The sequence below is a fragment of the Hippoglossus stenolepis genome, chromosome 17 (genome assembly GCF_022539355.2).
Source record: "Hippoglossus stenolepis isolate QCI-W04-F060 chromosome 17, HSTE1.2, whole genome shotgun sequence".
Classification (NCBI taxonomy): Eukaryota; Metazoa; Chordata; class Actinopteri; order Pleuronectiformes; family Pleuronectidae; genus Hippoglossus; species Hippoglossus stenolepis.
Genome location: NC_061499.1, coordinates 11,177,948 through 11,195,822, shown reverse-complemented (window position 1 = coordinate 11,195,822; position 17,875 = coordinate 11,177,948). Strand labels below are relative to the sequence as shown.

The 17,875-nt window shown below is 40.6% G+C and overlaps 3 protein-coding genes across 6 annotated transcripts in view; 1 reads left to right on the top strand and 2 right to left on the bottom strand.

The window, feature by feature from the left end:
* The window catches only part of snrnp40 (small nuclear ribonucleoprotein 40 (U5)), a 30,507-nt gene extending 26,442 nt beyond the window's left edge, over positions 1 to 4,065 (bottom strand). For both annotated transcript variants that reach the window (XR_007034933.1, XM_035182506.2), the window contains exons 1-5: positions 3,831 to 4,065; positions 2,511 to 2,640; positions 2,284 to 2,377; positions 1,699 to 1,864; positions 1,385 to 1,507 (exon numbers count right to left, since the gene is read on the bottom strand). Coding sequence is in view for 1 of the 2 variants with exons in the window: in XM_035182506.2 (XP_035038397.1) it covers positions 1,385 to 1,507; positions 1,699 to 1,864; positions 2,284 to 2,377; positions 2,511 to 2,640; positions 3,831 to 3,941 (624 nt within the window). In the remaining variant the exon portion in view is untranslated. The remainder of the gene's footprint in view (positions 1 to 1,384; positions 1,508 to 1,698; positions 1,865 to 2,283; positions 2,378 to 2,510; positions 2,641 to 3,830) is intronic.
* A 5-nt stretch (positions 4,066 to 4,070) lies between these two features.
* Positions 4,071 to 7,963, top strand: zcchc17 (zinc finger, CCHC domain containing 17). Of its 3 annotated transcripts, none has more exons than XM_047344065.1 (8): positions 4,071 to 4,196; positions 5,122 to 5,308; positions 5,880 to 5,980; positions 6,088 to 6,179; positions 6,273 to 6,373; positions 6,505 to 6,656; positions 6,939 to 7,104; positions 7,157 to 7,963. In XM_047344065.1, the coding sequence occupies exons 2-7, from the start codon at positions 5,170 to 5,172 to the stop codon at positions 7,101 to 7,103; spliced, it is 750 nt and encodes a 249-aa protein (XP_047200021.1). In that variant the 5' UTR covers positions 4,071 to 4,196; positions 5,122 to 5,169; the 3' UTR covers position 7,104; positions 7,157 to 7,963. The 3 variants fall into 3 exon arrangements, with proteins under 3 accessions (XP_047200021.1, XP_047200022.1, XP_035038398.1); XM_047344066.1 differs by having other exon boundaries at positions 6,939 to 7,131; positions 7,184 to 7,963; XM_035182507.2 differs by having other exon boundaries at positions 6,939 to 7,963.
* Positions 7,964 to 10,949: 2,986 nt separating this feature from the next.
* On the bottom strand, positions 10,950 to 15,733 carry fabp3 (fatty acid binding protein 3, muscle and heart). The gene is made up of 4 exons (XM_035182510.2): positions 15,547 to 15,733; positions 12,290 to 12,462; positions 11,513 to 11,614; positions 10,950 to 11,399 (listed from the first exon to the last, which is right to left on the bottom strand). The coding sequence occupies exons 1-4, from the start codon at positions 15,617 to 15,619 to the stop codon at positions 11,346 to 11,348; spliced, it is 402 nt and encodes a 133-aa protein (XP_035038401.1). The 5' UTR covers positions 15,620 to 15,733; the 3' UTR covers positions 10,950 to 11,345.
* Between the last annotated feature and the right edge of the window lie 2,142 nt (positions 15,734 to 17,875).

Below are 17,875 nucleotides of genomic sequence, written 5' to 3'. Positions count from 1 at the left end.
GACGCTGTTGTTTGGCATTTTCAAAACAGGTCTGGAAAAGTACGACAGTAACATTTGAAATAAAGGGAAAAAAAGTACTTTTGTGGTGGTAACTGTGATATTTTGTGGATTACAGGAAAATTTGCTGTTGAAATAGCATCTGAGGATAACAATGTAAAGCTTCTTTTGATATTCAGTATTTTATGGATTGTCTCTGTTGCTTTGCTGTATTTTAGAACAGTGGTTCTCAACCTTTTTTCAGTGATGTACAACCAGCGCAAAGTATTTTTGGTAAAAAAAAAAATGTAATACACAGCGCTGTGCCATCAGTGTCTGATTTATTTAACACTTATATTTTATTGAATATTTATTAAATAACTATTTTTAAAGGATTTTTGAATGGATGCTAATTTTAAATATATTTTTAAAAAATGTCACGTACCCCCATTTGAGAACCACTGTTTTAGAACATATATTTCTAAAGTATACTTTCTGTACCTCCATCCAAATCCATGTTCTTCTTTGGATAAGAAAATGTTATTTGATTTCTCAGTCAGCTGCTACATCCCTGAAGCCAAATATTCACAATACATGCACCTTAAACAAGCTTTACGTTACTGCTCTTCACTTCCTCTGAACATTTGCTCTTCCAGAGAGTAAAAGTATTTTGCACTTCCAAATATCCATAATTGCCATCTTTCTCAAATATCATTACACTATAGAGCTTTACAGATGATATGACCATGTCATAGCGGTATCATATTGGCATGTTATTATATGATGTTACGTAACCTTATGCAATCACAAGTTTTTTATACAAGGAATTAATTTGACTAAATATCGAAGAAGTACATTTTCTATTAAGACATTGTAAGTTTCATATTATTACTGTTGTAGCATTTTGTGATAAATGTGGTGTGTGTGTACTGAGTTACAGGTTATCATAAAGATAAACAGATAGGATAGGTGTTTGTCCTCTGTTACATTACAAATACGTTTCGATGTGGTTTGGTTGTTTTGGCCAAAACTCTTTCTTCTCACTCTTGTACCATATATTTGATCTTTATCTATTACAAGCTTTTGTGAGATTATTGCAGGTGATATTGTAGTTTCCACAACAAGTGTAAAACATTAATCGTTTCAGTCGCTACTTCAGACGTTTCCATTGTTTGAGAACAGAAACAGAAAAGAGTCTTAATAAGAAAAGCTTTCTTGTGAATTTTACTGTATTGAAATTTCTGAACGGTTAAAACTGTATTTTTGATCACAGAGAGTAGAAGACAAACAAAGATGTGAAGCATGAATAGAAACAATCCAGCCGTATACAAGTTGAACATCACTGATCAGAATTCAACGTTTTCTGTATTGTTTCCAGGATCTCTGTATATGTTTCAAAACCTGGTACCTTGATGTCGTTGTCGATGCCTCCTGACAGTATCTGATCACTGGTGTCGTTGAAGGTGACAGCCAACACCTGATAGGTGTTCTGGAACGTGTGGATCGCCCCCTTCTTACGAATGTCCCACAGCTATCACAGAGACAAAACACACACAGAGAGACCATGAAGGGACCAACTACTAAATACAAGATCAAAACTAGAATTTAGATCCAAGACTGTGACCACTGGGAGTGTTTGGGTGAAATCTCCAAACACTAGACCCCAACTATTTGATCAAATTTGCTCAATTTCAAAAACAGCTCACTTAATGGAAAACCCACCTTCACTGTCCCGTCGTCGCTGCCGGTGCAGACAAGCTGGGGCCCTCGGCGGGCTGGGTAGCAGGTGTTAACGAAGGAGGTGTGGCCCTTCAGACGCTTCATCCTCTCACCTGTCTCACTGTCCCACACACCTACAGTCTTGTCTGTGCTCGCTGAGAAGAGCATGCTGAAATACACAGCAAGAAAACACAGATGTTCAAACCTTTCGACACGTTAGTTTTTTCACGCGTGTCTGACCAATCATCTCAACCAGCTGGTAAAGGGTAACAAATGTGTGCTGCTCTTCATCGAATACAGAAACTAAATTGACCTGTGATGTTTGCTTGGTACTTTGGTTTAGATGAATATAAGTGATGGACAGCTGATAATGTTACAGACTTTTATTAAACTCAGAAGCATTTTTCACTTTAGTTTCATTCTGATATCCAACATCCAAAAAGTTTCCAGAAATTTGTGTCACTATAAATGCAATGGTTAGATGCATACAAAACAATTTGCGTCAAGTTGATGACAATTACTTTTCAATTTAGCTAATTATTTTGACTGAAGTTTAGTCCAGAGTCTTCCATCGATGAGGTTTCATACCTGCCATCTGTGTTGTAGTGCAGCTCCATCACTGCTCCGCTGTGGCCCTTCAGAGTGGCATAATTTTCACAATCTCCGTACACATTCCACATCACTGCAGCAAAGAAACACAATGTACAAAGTGTTTATTCACAGTAACAGGGACTTTGCATGCATTTCGACAAATATGTGTGAACTATAGGTTTTGCTAACTGTTTGGAGAAGTTCATACATCATTAATAACTTACGTATGAGTCTGTCAAATCCAGAGGAAGCCAGCGTGGCTCCGTTGGGATGAAACTTGCAGCAGTACACCTCGCCCTCGTGGCCAGACATCAGCATGATGGGAGCCTGCAGGCTGGAGCTCCGTGGGGGCCCCTGCAGGAGACACATGGACAAGGATGTGAGCTGAGAGTCTGACGTTAGGGCTTGGTGAATTGTAAAGGTTTTAGAGTATTTATTTATAATTTGGAAAGAGTTTGTCCAGGAGAGAGCACTGATGAGTCAAGTAAAGAGGAATCAAATATCCTTCCAGAGTTTTTTGGCGCTCAAATATTGTTGTTGGCCATAAAACAGCCACAAGGGGGGCTGTGGCTCGGGAGGAGGAGCAGGTCGTCCACTGACCCCCGGTGCAATCAGTGTAAGAGTGATGTATGTCAGAGAACGTGCTGCACTGCATAAATGTATCTGTGAATGGGTGAATGGCAAAATGGTACTGGAAACGTTTTGAGTGGTCTTCGAGGCTAGAACAGTGCTGTATGAGTACAGATTATTTACCATTCAATTAGCTGGGTACAGATTATGTATAAAATACAAATCTTTTGCATTTCATTAAGACGAATATTGATTGATAAACGGGAAAAACTATCAACAGATTAATTGATCAGTTAACTGTGCAATACTCATTTCTATTTGTGAATTTCAATGGCTGTTGTGCAAAATGTATATTATGCTCACTCTGTATATATTCTTTTTACGATGTACATATTATTTCTATTCTGTGTTTGTGTTGCATGATAACTTATTTATATCTTTTACTGATGTCTATTTTGTGACTGTCCTCTTTGATGCTATAACGCAGCAAATTTCCCCTTTGTGGTCCTAATGAAGGATTATTAAATCGTATCTTTCTTTTAGGTGAATATATCTATAACAGATGCCTCTCACACACCATTCATAATTTACTATGTCTATTACTTAGCTGAAGATCCAGTTAATACGATCTAAACACTGGGCTGCAAATACACATTTAAGCAATAGTCATTCAAGGAGAAACTTGAAACTTAAAATGTGAAGTGTAATTGTCCTGCTCGTCATCAGTGCATTAAGCAGCTGAGAAAACGAATGATCACTGTATCTGCTGCTTTTGAGTGTATGTTGATTTCCTGCTTCTCTGTCCAATCAACAGCTTCGTTTCACGTGTGAAAGGCCTCTTTCCAGTCCGGTGATCACACGTCAGAGGCGGTTGTGTAGTTAATAATAACTAATAATATTTGTTGACTTTTCTCTAACAAGCTCCTTCCAGTATTTTTTCGAACCACCCCGAGCTGCACTACTTCTCCGCTCACCATCGCCACGAGTTGCTGGGACTGCGCCGCCGCCACCAGCTCCGTCCTGGGCCGCTTCGCCGCGGCCGGAACCACCGCCATGTCCGCCGCTCGTTTCTTCTGCTCGATCATCCCTGGTTCGTGGTCGCGAAGCTGTGAAAATGAGGACGTTTAAACGCTTTGTTCGACAAAAACGAGCGGACGTCTTTCACACAGCGAAATCCAGCGGAGTAACACCAACGAAGAAAAGATGGCATCTACTTCCGCCGGCTTTGAGGCGTGTGATTGGTTGGAGGCTGTATAGTCTGCGGTGATTGGTTCGGTGTGCTTGTTTTCGTCCTGTTTTGCACCGGAAGTGAAACTGAACCAGCGCTGCTAACACGAACGGTACTTATGTTTTATTTCTGTTGTTTTCTCCTGATCTAAAGTTGCATTCTCGTCTTTCACTAGTTGGTATTTTCCCTGAATGCACGCACCAGTTATCTGGTTGGTGTTTTTTTGTCAGTTTAAACATGGTTTTCGTGGTAGAGGGCAAAAATGGAATGGAGCTAACGTTAGCCTAGCTTCTACTATTCACAATGTGTCTCCACGGCTGTTTAGTTACAGCAGTTGTTTATTCTGTCCAAGATCTTCTTTAAACCTTTTTTTAAATAAGCTCCAACATAAAGGAAGTAAACCGACCAGCTATTTGTCCCCATGTGAGTGGACTCTGACGAAAGCAAGTAATTGTTAAAGTTACTCTAAATCATAAATGCGAGGTTATTTACTTAACTGAAAATGTTTTAACATTAACTATCAGGTTGTGTAGGTTCCTCTAAAAAATCCCCCGGAGGTCAGAATGTACAGCCACACTTATATTTGATTTTAATAAATGCGCAAATATATACAAAACAAAGACAACAAATGATGAATGCAATTACAAGAGAGAACAAAAATAACAGTTTTTGTCCTTTTGAAATGATATTGCCAAACATATAAATCTTCAACCTCCTTCATTCAGTTTGTATTTAATGTGAAACAGTTTATATATATTAAAAATGACAAGTACAGAGCCCCTGATGGACTATTTGGATTCCAAACCATATTTAATGCCCTGGTACCTTAGTGAGAACTGTACTTTTCATTATATCAATATGATATACATTAATACATGCATTGTGTAGATATTTGAATTTAAGATTTAATCCCTCTTTTGTTCATCATGTGAGAGCTTTTAGGTAAATAGAACCATACATCTTTAAATGTTAGTTTAAAAAAGGGAATTTCTTCCATTTTAAGAGCTTCCAAATAATGAACTATTTGTCATTTTCAGTCTTCCAGATCTACGTTTTGATACCAGTGGTCTGTCTCCACTGACACCATGTCTGACAGTGATGGTCAAGCACGTGAGCCCGCTGGATTGGAAGGTCTGCCACCACTGTACAGCATTGCCAAGGGTGAAGTGGTTTCTGTGCAAACCTATGGAGCTTTTGTTCGACTGCCAGGATACAAGAAGGAAGGTGTGTGGAAGTTCACGTATCTGCTTAGATCTTTACTGTTTCAAATATTCAGAGCGAAAACATTCGCAAAACCAAAATGATTAATGAATAATTTTGAACCCAGTTTCAGTTTTTTCTAAAAGAGCTATAAGATCATTTGCCTGTAGAGAGGGAAACAGTGCGAAGGTTGTGGCCTCGGACAATCTATATTTACACAAGGGGTTACATTTTTTAACCAAATACTTTATTGTCAGACAACTATCCTTGACCTGTAGGAACTAAACTCCAGCTGCTCATTTTCACCACTGAGGGGCAGACTGAGCAAAGTGCACTGGGGGAAAAATCTACCCAACCTGCACCTTGGTTCTCGAAATGTTTGAGAATATGCTGCATATTTAGCTTGAATTTGAAGCCTGAAAAGAGAGTTAAGTTCAGGTTGAAAAGTAAACTTAGCTATTTCAGGACTCATCGTTGGCTTCTCTTTATGGTCAGGCTCTACTTTCATCGTCAGCAATAGAAAGATGTATTTGTGTGTCTTAATTTTTTTTAATAAATGTCTTAACATCTAACCTCCTTTCTCCTGCACACACAGGCCTGGTTCATGTGAGTGAGATGTCGGCCTCACGGGTTGAGAGCGCCTCCGAAATTGTCGATGTGGGTGAACAGGTGTGGATTAAAGTCATTGGGAAAGAGGTAACAACACACACACTGAACACACACACACACACACACACACACACACACACACACACACACACACACTACTGTATGCAGCTGCAGCTCTTTCCTCTACTTCTCAGATTCGTGATGAGAAGGTGAAGATGTCCTTCTCAATGAAAGCTGTCAATCAGGGAACAGGGCGGGACCTGGACCCCAATAATGTCAATGCCGAGTAAGTGTTGACACCTGTTATTTTTGTGTGTGTTTGTCTGTGCATGTACAGGTGTGTGTGTGTGTGTGTGATTGTGACTGTGTGTGACTGCAGGCAGGATGCGAGGCGACGTAAGATGTTCAGAGACCAAACTGGCAACAGGATCACACTGGAGGCTGTGCTCAACACAACGTGTGCAAAGTGCGGCTGCAAAGGTACAAACAACAACATGAACAATACAACTGACAGAACAGAACAAAACACAGAGACTGCAATTGTTTGCAACAGCGGTTTTCTGGGATTTTGTTTTGCAGCCATTTGAATAAATCGTTACTGTTCTTTGCAGGTCACTTTACAAAGGACTGTTTCTCTGCTCCGGGCTTGCAGTACGCTCTTTTGCCTGAAGAGGAGGCTGGAGAGCCACGGCAGCAACAACAGCAGCAGCCCTCAACAGCTGCTCTTAGGCCAGACTCAGACAAAAAGAAGAAGAAAAAGAAGGTGAATATGTGACCCCTCATGTCCAGCAGGGCTCTCACTTCTACTCCACTCTCTTTTTGTGAAACACATGTCTGTTGTTTCACACGCTTACAAGGCAGTTTCATTAGAACAGTATGAAGAAAACAGTCTGGTTTAGTGCTTATGTCCTTAAAAATCATTGTTTAATTTTGAGGTATTGAAACAGCTAAAACTGCTTTGTACATGTTTCTTCATCAGTGCTCATCAACTTCCCTTTATTGCCTCACAGAACATTTTTCTTCTTTTTGTTTATTCATCCCCCAGGAGAAGAAAATGAAGAAGAGGAAGAGGGAGAAGAAGGAGTCGGAGAGCGACAGCAGCCACAGCAGCGAGTGCAAAACCAAGAAGAGGCGTCACGACCCCACTCATGACAAAGACGACAAGAAGAAGAAGAAACATAAGAAACATAAATCTCACAAACACAGCTAAAACACACACACACACACACACACACACACACACACACACACACACACACACACACACACACACACACACACACACACACACACACACACACACACACACACTGCAGCTATCACACGGACGCAAAAAAGGGAAGTGGTTAGCAATGGAGTGACAGACATCCAGTTGCGTATCTTTAAATAATTTCTTCACCACCAGCTTATTATAGAATCCTTTCCTATAGAACCCCATTCCTTAACGTTAAGGACATTTTTGCTAAATGTCTCTCCACGATCTTAGAAGCATGTTTAGACCTGTCAAGTTTCAAAAAGAAACTAAATAGTTGGGAAGGAAATATCTGCAAACACAAAAATATCAGACGACAAGACCCACTTGTCCTAATGAAACCTCTGGCTCCCCCGCAGTGGGAGGAAGCTCATACATCATTCGAAACTAGATAGGTGTAAACAATATGACAGCAAGTGGCTGTCCCCCATGAAATCCAGATATTGTTCACAGATATCCGGTTTCCAGCGCTCTGGGAAATCCATTAAGCAGAAATGAGGCAGTAAGGCCGACTTCTTAGGGAGGGTCTGACATGAAAGACCTTGACATAATCCACATAAGCTACACATACACACACACACAGAGGAAGAGGTAAAGACACAAACAGGAAATGTGATGCAGCGCAAGCGAGCATGTCAGGAACCTCATGCTACGACGATATCCTTAGGTAGCCCGCCGTTTATTGTGCACTTGTGTGCGCATCCATGTTTGTTTATATATCTTGCCTCCAGGGGCCTGCTCACAGTACACACACCCCTCTTCCTGCATGTCAACTGTTAACTCCATTAAAGGTGTTTTATTTGTAAAAGTTAAAAAAATGCTTCTTGATCTCTTTGTTCTTGGACCTTGAACTTGTAACGCTGCTATTAGAGTCCGGCCTCGGGAGCCAAAACACACACACAAACATGAGAAATTCTCAGGTGGATCCAGTGGTTCACCCTGGGTCATGTGAAGTTCATGTTTTCGAGTGAGGGAAGGTGTCTCAGGGCTGGGTTGAGGGATTTACACAACATGGATCTCAGGTTGTGTCGTGTCTAATGAGGTAAAAAGTTGCACAAAAACACGTTTCCAATAGATGACCCTTTGTCAATGTAAGACAAGATAAGGCCACATTAGAGATTTGACCCAGATTCCATGCTTCAGCAGGTAGGATTGCAGAATGATAGATTGTTTCCAGCTGCAGCGGTTTGGCTTCAGTGAGTGAGTGAGTGCACTCCCCTGGTAATGATCCCCCCAGTTTGCTGGTCAGTCTTAAATTTCCTACACTCCCATTTCTCCTGTTTGCACCAGGCAGAGGCCCGAGATGATTTTAATGTGGCCTGTTAAAGCACGTAAAGCAGGATGCAGAGCTCGCACAAGCAGAAATATGAGCTTGTGTTTCATTTTTAAACATAATTTAAATACAAACTCAGCAGAGATAGTAAAACTGGACTGCACCCCCCCACCCCCACCCTTGTACAGGATATCCTTGAAGTGTGTGGCATTTCTGCTTCGATAAGGGGAATAACTCATTTATCTTTGTATGTTGTGTGAAAAACAGAATTCCGGGACAGATAATAGTCGTTTGGAGTCAAATGAAGGAAATAATTAATACATTTAATGTTTTGAACTGACAAACCACCACGTACAGATGATGAAGTGAATACTCTGCTCCCACAGTGAATGTATTTGGATTCATGTCTTCAGACAGCTTTGGGAGGACTCAGAACTCAGCAGTGCTTTGAGTGAAATGGACATTGAAATATTTCAGCTTTGACTGTTGCATTGAGACTAAAAGCTACAAAAGTCCTGGAACTCGATGATGAACTCGACTGATGAAGCCTGTGAGAAGTGTCTGAAAGCTCTGGAAGAACCTTGTATGTGGACAGAGAAATAAGATTTCTTTATTAATAGTCTATTATTCTATTATTCTGTATTCAGTTTATACTTTAGAGGGTAAAGTATAAACTTTCAATTTATAATTACATTATTATTTTCTTGTTGCATTAATGCATTGACATGAATATCTTGCAGTAAAGGTCATCTTATACTGTACATACATAATATTTCTCCATTATTAGTCTTCATTTTTGCAAATATATGTTTGTATTTTGGGACTTAATCTTCTTTTTATTATTTTCTTTGCACCTTTCTGCATGTAATTAATATGTGTGTGTATACGAGATCTGGGTCCAATCAGAGGGAAATATTTGTTAATCTTTAAATTTTTGATCTTGACAAAGGTTGACTCCAACCATTGTCAAACGTGCTGTTCATATGTTTGAAGTATGGATCATTCCTTCATACAGATGACCTTCATGGAGACGTGTGTCAGTGTTTGGTGAGAAAACACAGTGGCTGCACAGGTGAATCTATACGGTTATCCTGAAAGTCTCATTGTTCAGGCCTTGTGTGGCAGCTGGACTTTATTTCCCCCACGTATCCCTTACTGTTAGTTACTTACATGTGGTTTCACTTACTTTACGTCTGTTATACAGGTATTTACATGATATAAGGAGGGTTAACTCATTGCACTGTAAACATGTCATCTTTTCTTGTGACCTTTTCGGCTCAGACTAACTATAGGAGGGGACGGCAGAAGGTTGCCTGGACCCTTTCACCTCGTCACCCCTCTTCTAGTTGGCAAGCCATCCTAAACACATGACACCAATCTACTGTGGGAGGGAAAGGTCCAAATTTAGATGGCACACACACACACACAAAGTACAGAATACAACAGTATCCACACATCTACCTCTAGCCTTGACCCTTGACAAAACTTTCCCCTCAGCTAGCCAGGGTAAAGGCGAACACGCACGCGAACACGCACACAGAGACACACAAAGGAGCTATATTTAATCCCCCTGAGTCTGTATAAATGTGAAGCTGTGATGGAAACTATGGTAACACTTCTGGATGTACTCAGACGTGCACGGTTGTGTTGCAGTAATGAACTCTTGCACCACACTGTTTTCTCTGAGTCAAAACCAAAAGTCTGACTGGACAGACACTCTTCCCTTTTTAAAGTTCAGTTATGAATCCATGACGGCAACATTCGTCTGTACCTGAATCTAGTCTGTTTCACTTCACACCGAACAGAGTTAATCAGCGTTTTGCTTTCATGCACCACCAAGACATCGAAAACGTACTGTGGCCTTCCTCTCTCTGCTCTTGTTTAAAATCTTTAAGAAATATTTTTCATAGAACAATGTCATCACTTTTTTGTTTTACACAATTCGTTTTAGCCACTGGTTCTTGTTTATTTTCTTAGTTTTTAATGTGTTTGCTGTGATTTAGTATATTTTGTCTGTGTGTAGTCCAGGTATTACTCACGTGTTTTCACAGTCACATTATAGGGACTTGTCTTCCTTATGGGGACATAATACTGTAAATTGTTAAATTTTAACGTGAAGACATGATTTAGGATTAATGTGTAACTCTACATGAAAAAAAGTTTGAGTGTTATTTGTCCCAGCTTGCATTTATATTTAAAACTATTTTACTTTGTTGCTGCCCATCTGGATCAGGACTCCTTGACAGAATAGATATTGTACAATGATAAGGGGCCTTCTCTGTTAATTAAAACTCCCAATATTGGATTTTACATAACTATCTACTGATCAGAGCTGCCAACAAATAATAATTTCTATGATACTTGAGTTTTCTAATCAAAATTTTTCTTCAGGAAATTTGCTTATTTTCTTATTTGTAGACTTCAGGATCAGTTTAATAAACTTTATATTTAGTCAATTCTGCTCGTAATCCCACCAGCCACCACGTAAAGACACTTGGGAAGAATTTCATTGTTTTACCACTTCATCCAACTGTGAGGAAACTTTCATTTTTATTCTTCAGGTCTCAATAGTTAAAACAAAAACGTTTTTAACACTTCCAGGTTTATCATAGGCACCATGCATAACACATTTTCTTTAAAAAAAAAATCCACAGGCCTGTTTAGAGAACAAAACAACAACAACTCATTGGAATTTATTCAGTGTTTGAACAAAAGTATAAAGAGAGGGACAGGAGGGAAGATGGAGGTCACAGTGAACAGCGACGCAAAAACTGATCAATCAGACTGAAGGGGAGATGAGGGGGAATCTGCAGCAGACGCACGGGCGTCCGGCTGCTTGACCTGGGCTGAGGTGCCGTTAACGTACATCGTGGCACAGAAGCTTTAGATGATGCGGAGAGGTGGGGGGGGGTCTCTGGGTTCGGTTTTCACTGTGCCTTCTCATAGCGACGCGTGCAAACGACATCTCCCATGGTAAGTGTCTGTGATGGAGAGAGAAAGAAAGATATGATAAGACAACAAACACAAACAGACACACAAATATATATGAAAATGTTGTATATGTGCAGGTTGTGTGAGTTTTTGTATGACTTACTAGTATGAGGGCGTTTCCATTGATTTCTCTGACCAGACTGGTCTCTTTGCCGTCCCACTTCTGTACGTGCACCAACTTCCCACCGTCTATTTTTACAATGGACTGCAGACAAACAAAGATGTACAGATGTAGTTAATACACACAAGATCTCATCATCCCATGAAATTGAAGTCCTTTTTACGATTTACGATTTTGCAGACAAATTAATCAAATCAATTTTGAGTTACTTGTACTTAACTTGGTTTCCTGCTTTTTGTGACTGTATATTTCTTAAATCATTTATTTATTGAATATATTTAATTGTGTAAAGGTCCAAGATCACAAGCATTTCATTCTGCACTTCAAGTCAACACATCTCAAATGTTTTGGATAAAATTTCCATGAAATTTTGTGTTTTAATGCTTTTTAAATTTAGCTTTTACTTTGAAAGAGGTCGCCTGTGTTATTTCATCTTTCAAAATGTGTGCTGTGACGTCATCTCTGACCCAAACCTCTGACCTCTCAGAACGTCCTTCTCATGTTCACGTCTAAAACAAGCACGACAGCCCCGACTGTGACAAATCAGACTTGTTTGTTGAGCCTCATGACTGAATTATCACTCCCTGCTCATCACATGCTACATTCATGGCTACTGCAGCATTTTGTGGGTTATGACTGTGTAATAAAACCTCATAGAAAGCTACTTTGAACCCTCTCAATCAAATTAAAACACTGTAAAAGGATAAACAGAGGTTTTTACAGTCTCCTCGATGAGCCACCGGGCCTTTGACCTCTCACCTTAACCTTCCTGTCATCGGCGGTGGTCTCGTCGAACTCATCATCCAGCTTGAAGCTGAGCTCTGTGTTCTTGACGGAGCTCTGGGTCTTCACGGTGACGGTGCCACCCTCCACTGAGATGATGGTAGTGGGCTTGGTGATGCCTCCCACCTTGCGGGTGGCGAAACCCACACCTGAAGAAAACAAAAACAGGTCTGTCATGTAAATTGCTTAAGGTGCCTTGATGTTCACAAACAGCCATGAACAAGTCTGTAGACGTGCATACTGGCAGCTTAGAGGCTGTACAACCGTCAGACATACTTTCAGAGATTAATTTACATTATAATTAGGGACAGGTTTAGCGTTTCACACATGCACGTTTACCGATCCACAAGCCAATCCAGTTGCTAGTGGTTATGCAACATTAAGTTATTTGCCAACTGCTGCATGAATCAAGAAGTTGAGATAGAATTTGACACAGCTGAAAAAAGAGCTGGGGGGGTCGATGCAAATTATTATTATAATGTATTAGGTAATTCCAATATCGGTATATCGTTCGATATACTGTATATATATACATTTAAATATAATTATTTTGTGATATAATTGCAGTTTAACAATAAAATTTATATGAATATATATATATAAAGTAATATTACAAATAACTATTATATGTATATAATCAAAGAATTGAAAAATGTAAACATAAATAAATGTAAACGCATTTATTTATTCTGTAAAATAATAACCATATTGCAGAATATATATAATGTCTGCGAAAAGCTAATTTCGCCCACTTTCTATCAGTCAACTAATTAATCACCAGGGCTCTAGTTTACTGACCTAATAAACAATTCCACTATCAAAACAAAAATGATTTATTTTTCTGGAGCATGCACACACTATGTGCAGTCTCAAATTTTGGGAGGCAGTCCAACCTCTACCTCAGGGTCCGTGCAAACCTTCATGTGGACCCTTGCAGATGTGGAAAGTAAGAATTGCTCTTTAACCTCAAACACTCCATAGCGGATGTGTGCACAGACAGCTGCAAACCCCAGTTATTTGTATGGTGGCTGTTTGTAACAGGCATACTCCACTCGGAGTCAAGCTTGGGGGTCACTTTGCATGAGCAGTAGATTGGCAGCTATATATTCTGACCATGCAGACTATGAATCAAATCAAAATAGCACACAGCCGCTCATATTCACTGTCCATATTTTCATTCTCAGCTCATCTAGTTGGAACTAGTTGGAAACCTTATAGTGTAGTGGAGCTCGTGCACAGTTGGTACTAGTGTTCACGCATACACGACAAATTGGTGGGTCCATGGACGTCTGCCCAGAGCCCTGCAGGGTCGATACTAATGGCACGCTGACCCTTGCATACTTGCGAGTGTGTTAAGTATGACACTACAACCTGAACTTTAATGCTTGATAAATAAAGAGAGCAAACAGACAAGAGTTCCAGGAACAAATGTGCTTCAAGCTAAAGTATAAGTATAATGTCTGGCTTCATGGTGGAACTAGATTTTCTTTCAATTTCATGCAAATCCATGAAATAGACTTTGAGATAGGTCGATAGATAGAGGATTCATTCTGTGATGAATCGGTGCCAATCCAAGCAAATTTGTGTATCTGGGAGGATGAGAAAAAACTTGGTATTCTAGCCAACAATTGTTGAGGTATGGAACACTGACAAATATTAACCACCTCGATACCACTGTTGAATATTTTAATTAATTAATAAGGAAATAATCTTTTGATCAAACTCAATGGAATGTGTAGCTGTGGGTTTGCCCTCCAGCCCTCCTTCACCTGGCATACGCTCTAATCTTTTGTTTGTCTGTTGTCCCAACCCGCAGCATGTTCTTCAAACAGAGAGAGTTCAGTTGACCCGACGCCTGTTCAGACATGTGTCTGTGCAACCAATCACTTACTTTAACTTCACTGTTGATGTGCGACTGTGTGAGGGATCAAGAAAGTTCAGTTTATTGGTTCATATGATTTAGAAGTGGGTGTAAATCGCTTTACACTTGACACTGCTACTGTAACAACAGAAAGTCAGGTTGACAATCCGGTTTCTATACAAGTCGCGTGTGTGTGTGTTGACTGGTGTTGAAGGGTCACGCGGCTCAGAGCGGTCAATGGTCATGAGAAAAACACACACACACACACCCATATGCTATAGTTCTTTGTGTAACTCTTTCCTGTGAAAATTCACAAACACAAACACACCTAACCATGAGTGTGTGAGGTATTTTTAGGACCACTTCATTTCTACCTTCTCGTTCCATTAGCTCCTTGGCACCGGAGCCAACTTAATATTCAACTCCCCCCATGGCTTCAAACAATGAACAGCTTTCAGTGAAGGTCACCCACATTGTGCTCAAGTGTGTGTGCTCATGGGCTACTTAGCATATGTGTACTACTATCTTTGTGAGAACCATTCTGTGCAATGACCTTACAGGGTGAGGACACTTTGGCTGGTCCTAACGTTTGGTTTTAGTGTTAGGGTAAGGACTAGGTTTAATTTATTGTAAGGATTAGGTTTAGTTTAAGACAAGGATTACAGTTACGGTTGGGATAAGGATTACAGCTAGTTTGAGGATGGGTTTAGGTTAGGGTACGGAATTAGGTTTAATTTCAAAGTAAGGACTAGGTTTAGTTCAAGGTGAGGATACATTTCTGTTCAATGTAAGGATTAGGTTTAGATTAGGGTAAGGATCGGGTTTAGTTTAAAGCTAACTAGTTCAAGGAATAGGTTTAGTTGTGATGGTTAAATTTGGGGTAAAGGGCTTGGAAATGCATTGTGCCCATGAGCGTCCTCACTAACAGAAGAAGAAGAATGTGTGTGTGAATCACAGCTACTTGCCATTCTGATTTTCTCACAGTGGCTTGATTTTCTATTCTCCACTAAGAGAGGGCCCCTCCCTCATTTACGGCACTTAGGACATGTGGTCAACCACTCTACCTCCCCCCATGGTTCCCTTCTTCTCTTTCTTTCTCTCTCTCTGCCCCACTCCCTCTTTCCACCCTTATTCTTACTCTACCTCAATTCTTTCATTCTTCATCTTCCTCCCTTATCTGCCTCTCATCTGCCTCTTCATTCCCTTCTCGCTGGTTACTTCTCCCAGTCCCTGCATTTACAAACAGACACACCTTAGAGCGTTTATACAGCTCCATCTCCACATGTGCTCACATGCAGTAATGGCACTATTGCATCCTCTCATTTCTCGCGCATGCGCGCGCACACAGACACACAGACACACACACACTTACCCAGCGCCTTCATGTATTCATCAAACTTGTCACTCTCCTTCAGGTTCCATGTGCCAACGAAAGCTTCGGCCATGTCTGCAGCAGCGAGCAGGGGTGAGAGTGTGTGAGACAGAGAGAGAGAGAGGAGAGAGAAGAGCGTGAGGCTGCAGAGAGAGGGAGAGTCAGAGTGAGAGAGGAGGGAGACAGACACTCAGAGTTTAGTCACCGCACTGCGATCCTACTGGCTGGATTTGTAACTGCTGTTCCTGACGTCATCCAGAGGAGGGGTGGGGGGGGAGGGGACGGGTGTGTGTCCGTGTGTGTGTGTAAATATATGTGAAGTATATTTGGATGTGAATTGGAATTTTTCTCAATAATTCCACTCGTTAATTTGATTTGCATCTGTCCTCTAGGTAGTATGATGATAATAACAACAATGCTACTACTACTAATCATATTAATATAGTGATGTTTTTGGAGGGGTGACTAGTGTGTGATGCTTTATATGCACAAATCGCTACCACGCAAATAAAGTATATTTGAATTCGAATATTTCTGAATTATTTCTTTTCATTTATTTGTTTTGAGAATGTAAATTAGAATGGTCTGTTTGTTTGATTTTCTCTTCTTCTTTTTATTGTGTCATGCACATTATGAGCCCCTCTTGAATAGCTTAGAAGACACCATTACTTAGAGAGGGAGAGAGAGGAAGAAATATTTAGAAGCAAAGGTGGCCAACCTAAAGGATTGAAATCAAACAATCGGAACATATCTGGATCAAACAGACTCAAATTGAATTTGTACATTTGAGAAAGAATTAGAGAGGAGGGATCAGAGAGAGCAACAGGGCCATCGTAAGAAAAACAAATCCAGGGCTGGAAGAATAAAAGAGTAAAGAAAGAGAGTGGGAGCAGGAGGAAGAGGGGGAGGAGTTGTTGAACAAACCCCTCTTGTCAATAGATAAAGAGAAGGAGAACAGATGGAGCCTGGGAGGAGGATGGGGGGGATGATTGATTTTTTTTTCTCACAGAGGTGGAGCTGACGGGGTTGAAGGTTGAAAAGAATGCCATGATTGTCTTTTCTTAGGCCCCTCGTCTCGTCTCACTACATTTTTCTCTTCTTTCTCTGGTTTTGCCTCTTGTCTTCGTGCATTTTTGACTTTTCCCTAAGCGCAATCTGGTCTGTTAGTGCACAGAGGTGTGAGGGTATGTTGTGCGCACACTTGTAAACACACTATCACAGTTGCACATGACGGCTGAGTAAGATGCTTTACGTTTATGAGGGTGCAAATAAGAGAGGTGGGTGGTTGGTGTGTGACTACATTTCTTACTTTGCACACATGCACAGAAAGTCTGTTTATCTCATTTAGAATCGTCTTTTAAAATTGTCCCTGGACACCGATTATATGGATGATTCGATTTTAGACTTTTTTTATAATCCACAAATCTCATGAAATGCATAAAACCTACACTGAATCAAAGCGTGGTATACCGGCCGAAATAGGGATGTTGTTTTGGCCCAGATTTGTCCCGCACTGTCATCTTGCCCACATACTGGATGGAATGATGGTGCTTAGTTGGTCTGCTCCAGATCTGTGCCACAGGTAAGCCATAGCAATACTGCATGTCAGCCCAGGGTGGCCCGAATTAGTTTTGTGCTATTTGAGCCATATTCATCATTTACCACATGGGCCACTTTAGGTTCACATCCAGATTACAGCATGCTTAGTGCACCACATGTTTGCCAAAAAAGGCCCACACTTGTTTTGGGATATGTGGGCCACATTTGCTATTTTACAAGTGGGCCACTTTCGGGTCACATCCATTTTGTCCAGGCCGAAAGAGCAATATCATTGCCTGAAGTGGCCAACAGCCATAAACTATGTGGGTGTCAACTTCAGCTAAGAGGACCCAAATGCAAGCGTGGAAGATTCCGCTGGTGAACGTGAATATAAAGAGAAAAACTAAACAGGTTTAGGCTCTCCAGTGGCAGGCAGACAGCACAGAAACATGGGGAAACAAGACAAAGGGAAACTCGGAGACTATACACACACAAGTGAGGCTGCAGGGACAATGGGACACAGAAAAACATCCATAACATAAAAAGTTCATACAACAGAGAGTCCATCCCAAAAGGTACAAAACTGTCTTTTAAAAGTTAACAAAAGGGCAGAATCTCCTCCATGGCTGAAAGTAGTCCCTAATAAATCCATTACTTTTCTCCTGTTTAAATAGCTAAAACCTTCAGGGGTCACTTTTTCTGGGGAATCACAGAGCCTGATGAAAAAATTATTTGTTTGTGAAGCCCATTTAAAGATTTGTGTCTCCAGTGGGAACAAATGGATTAAACT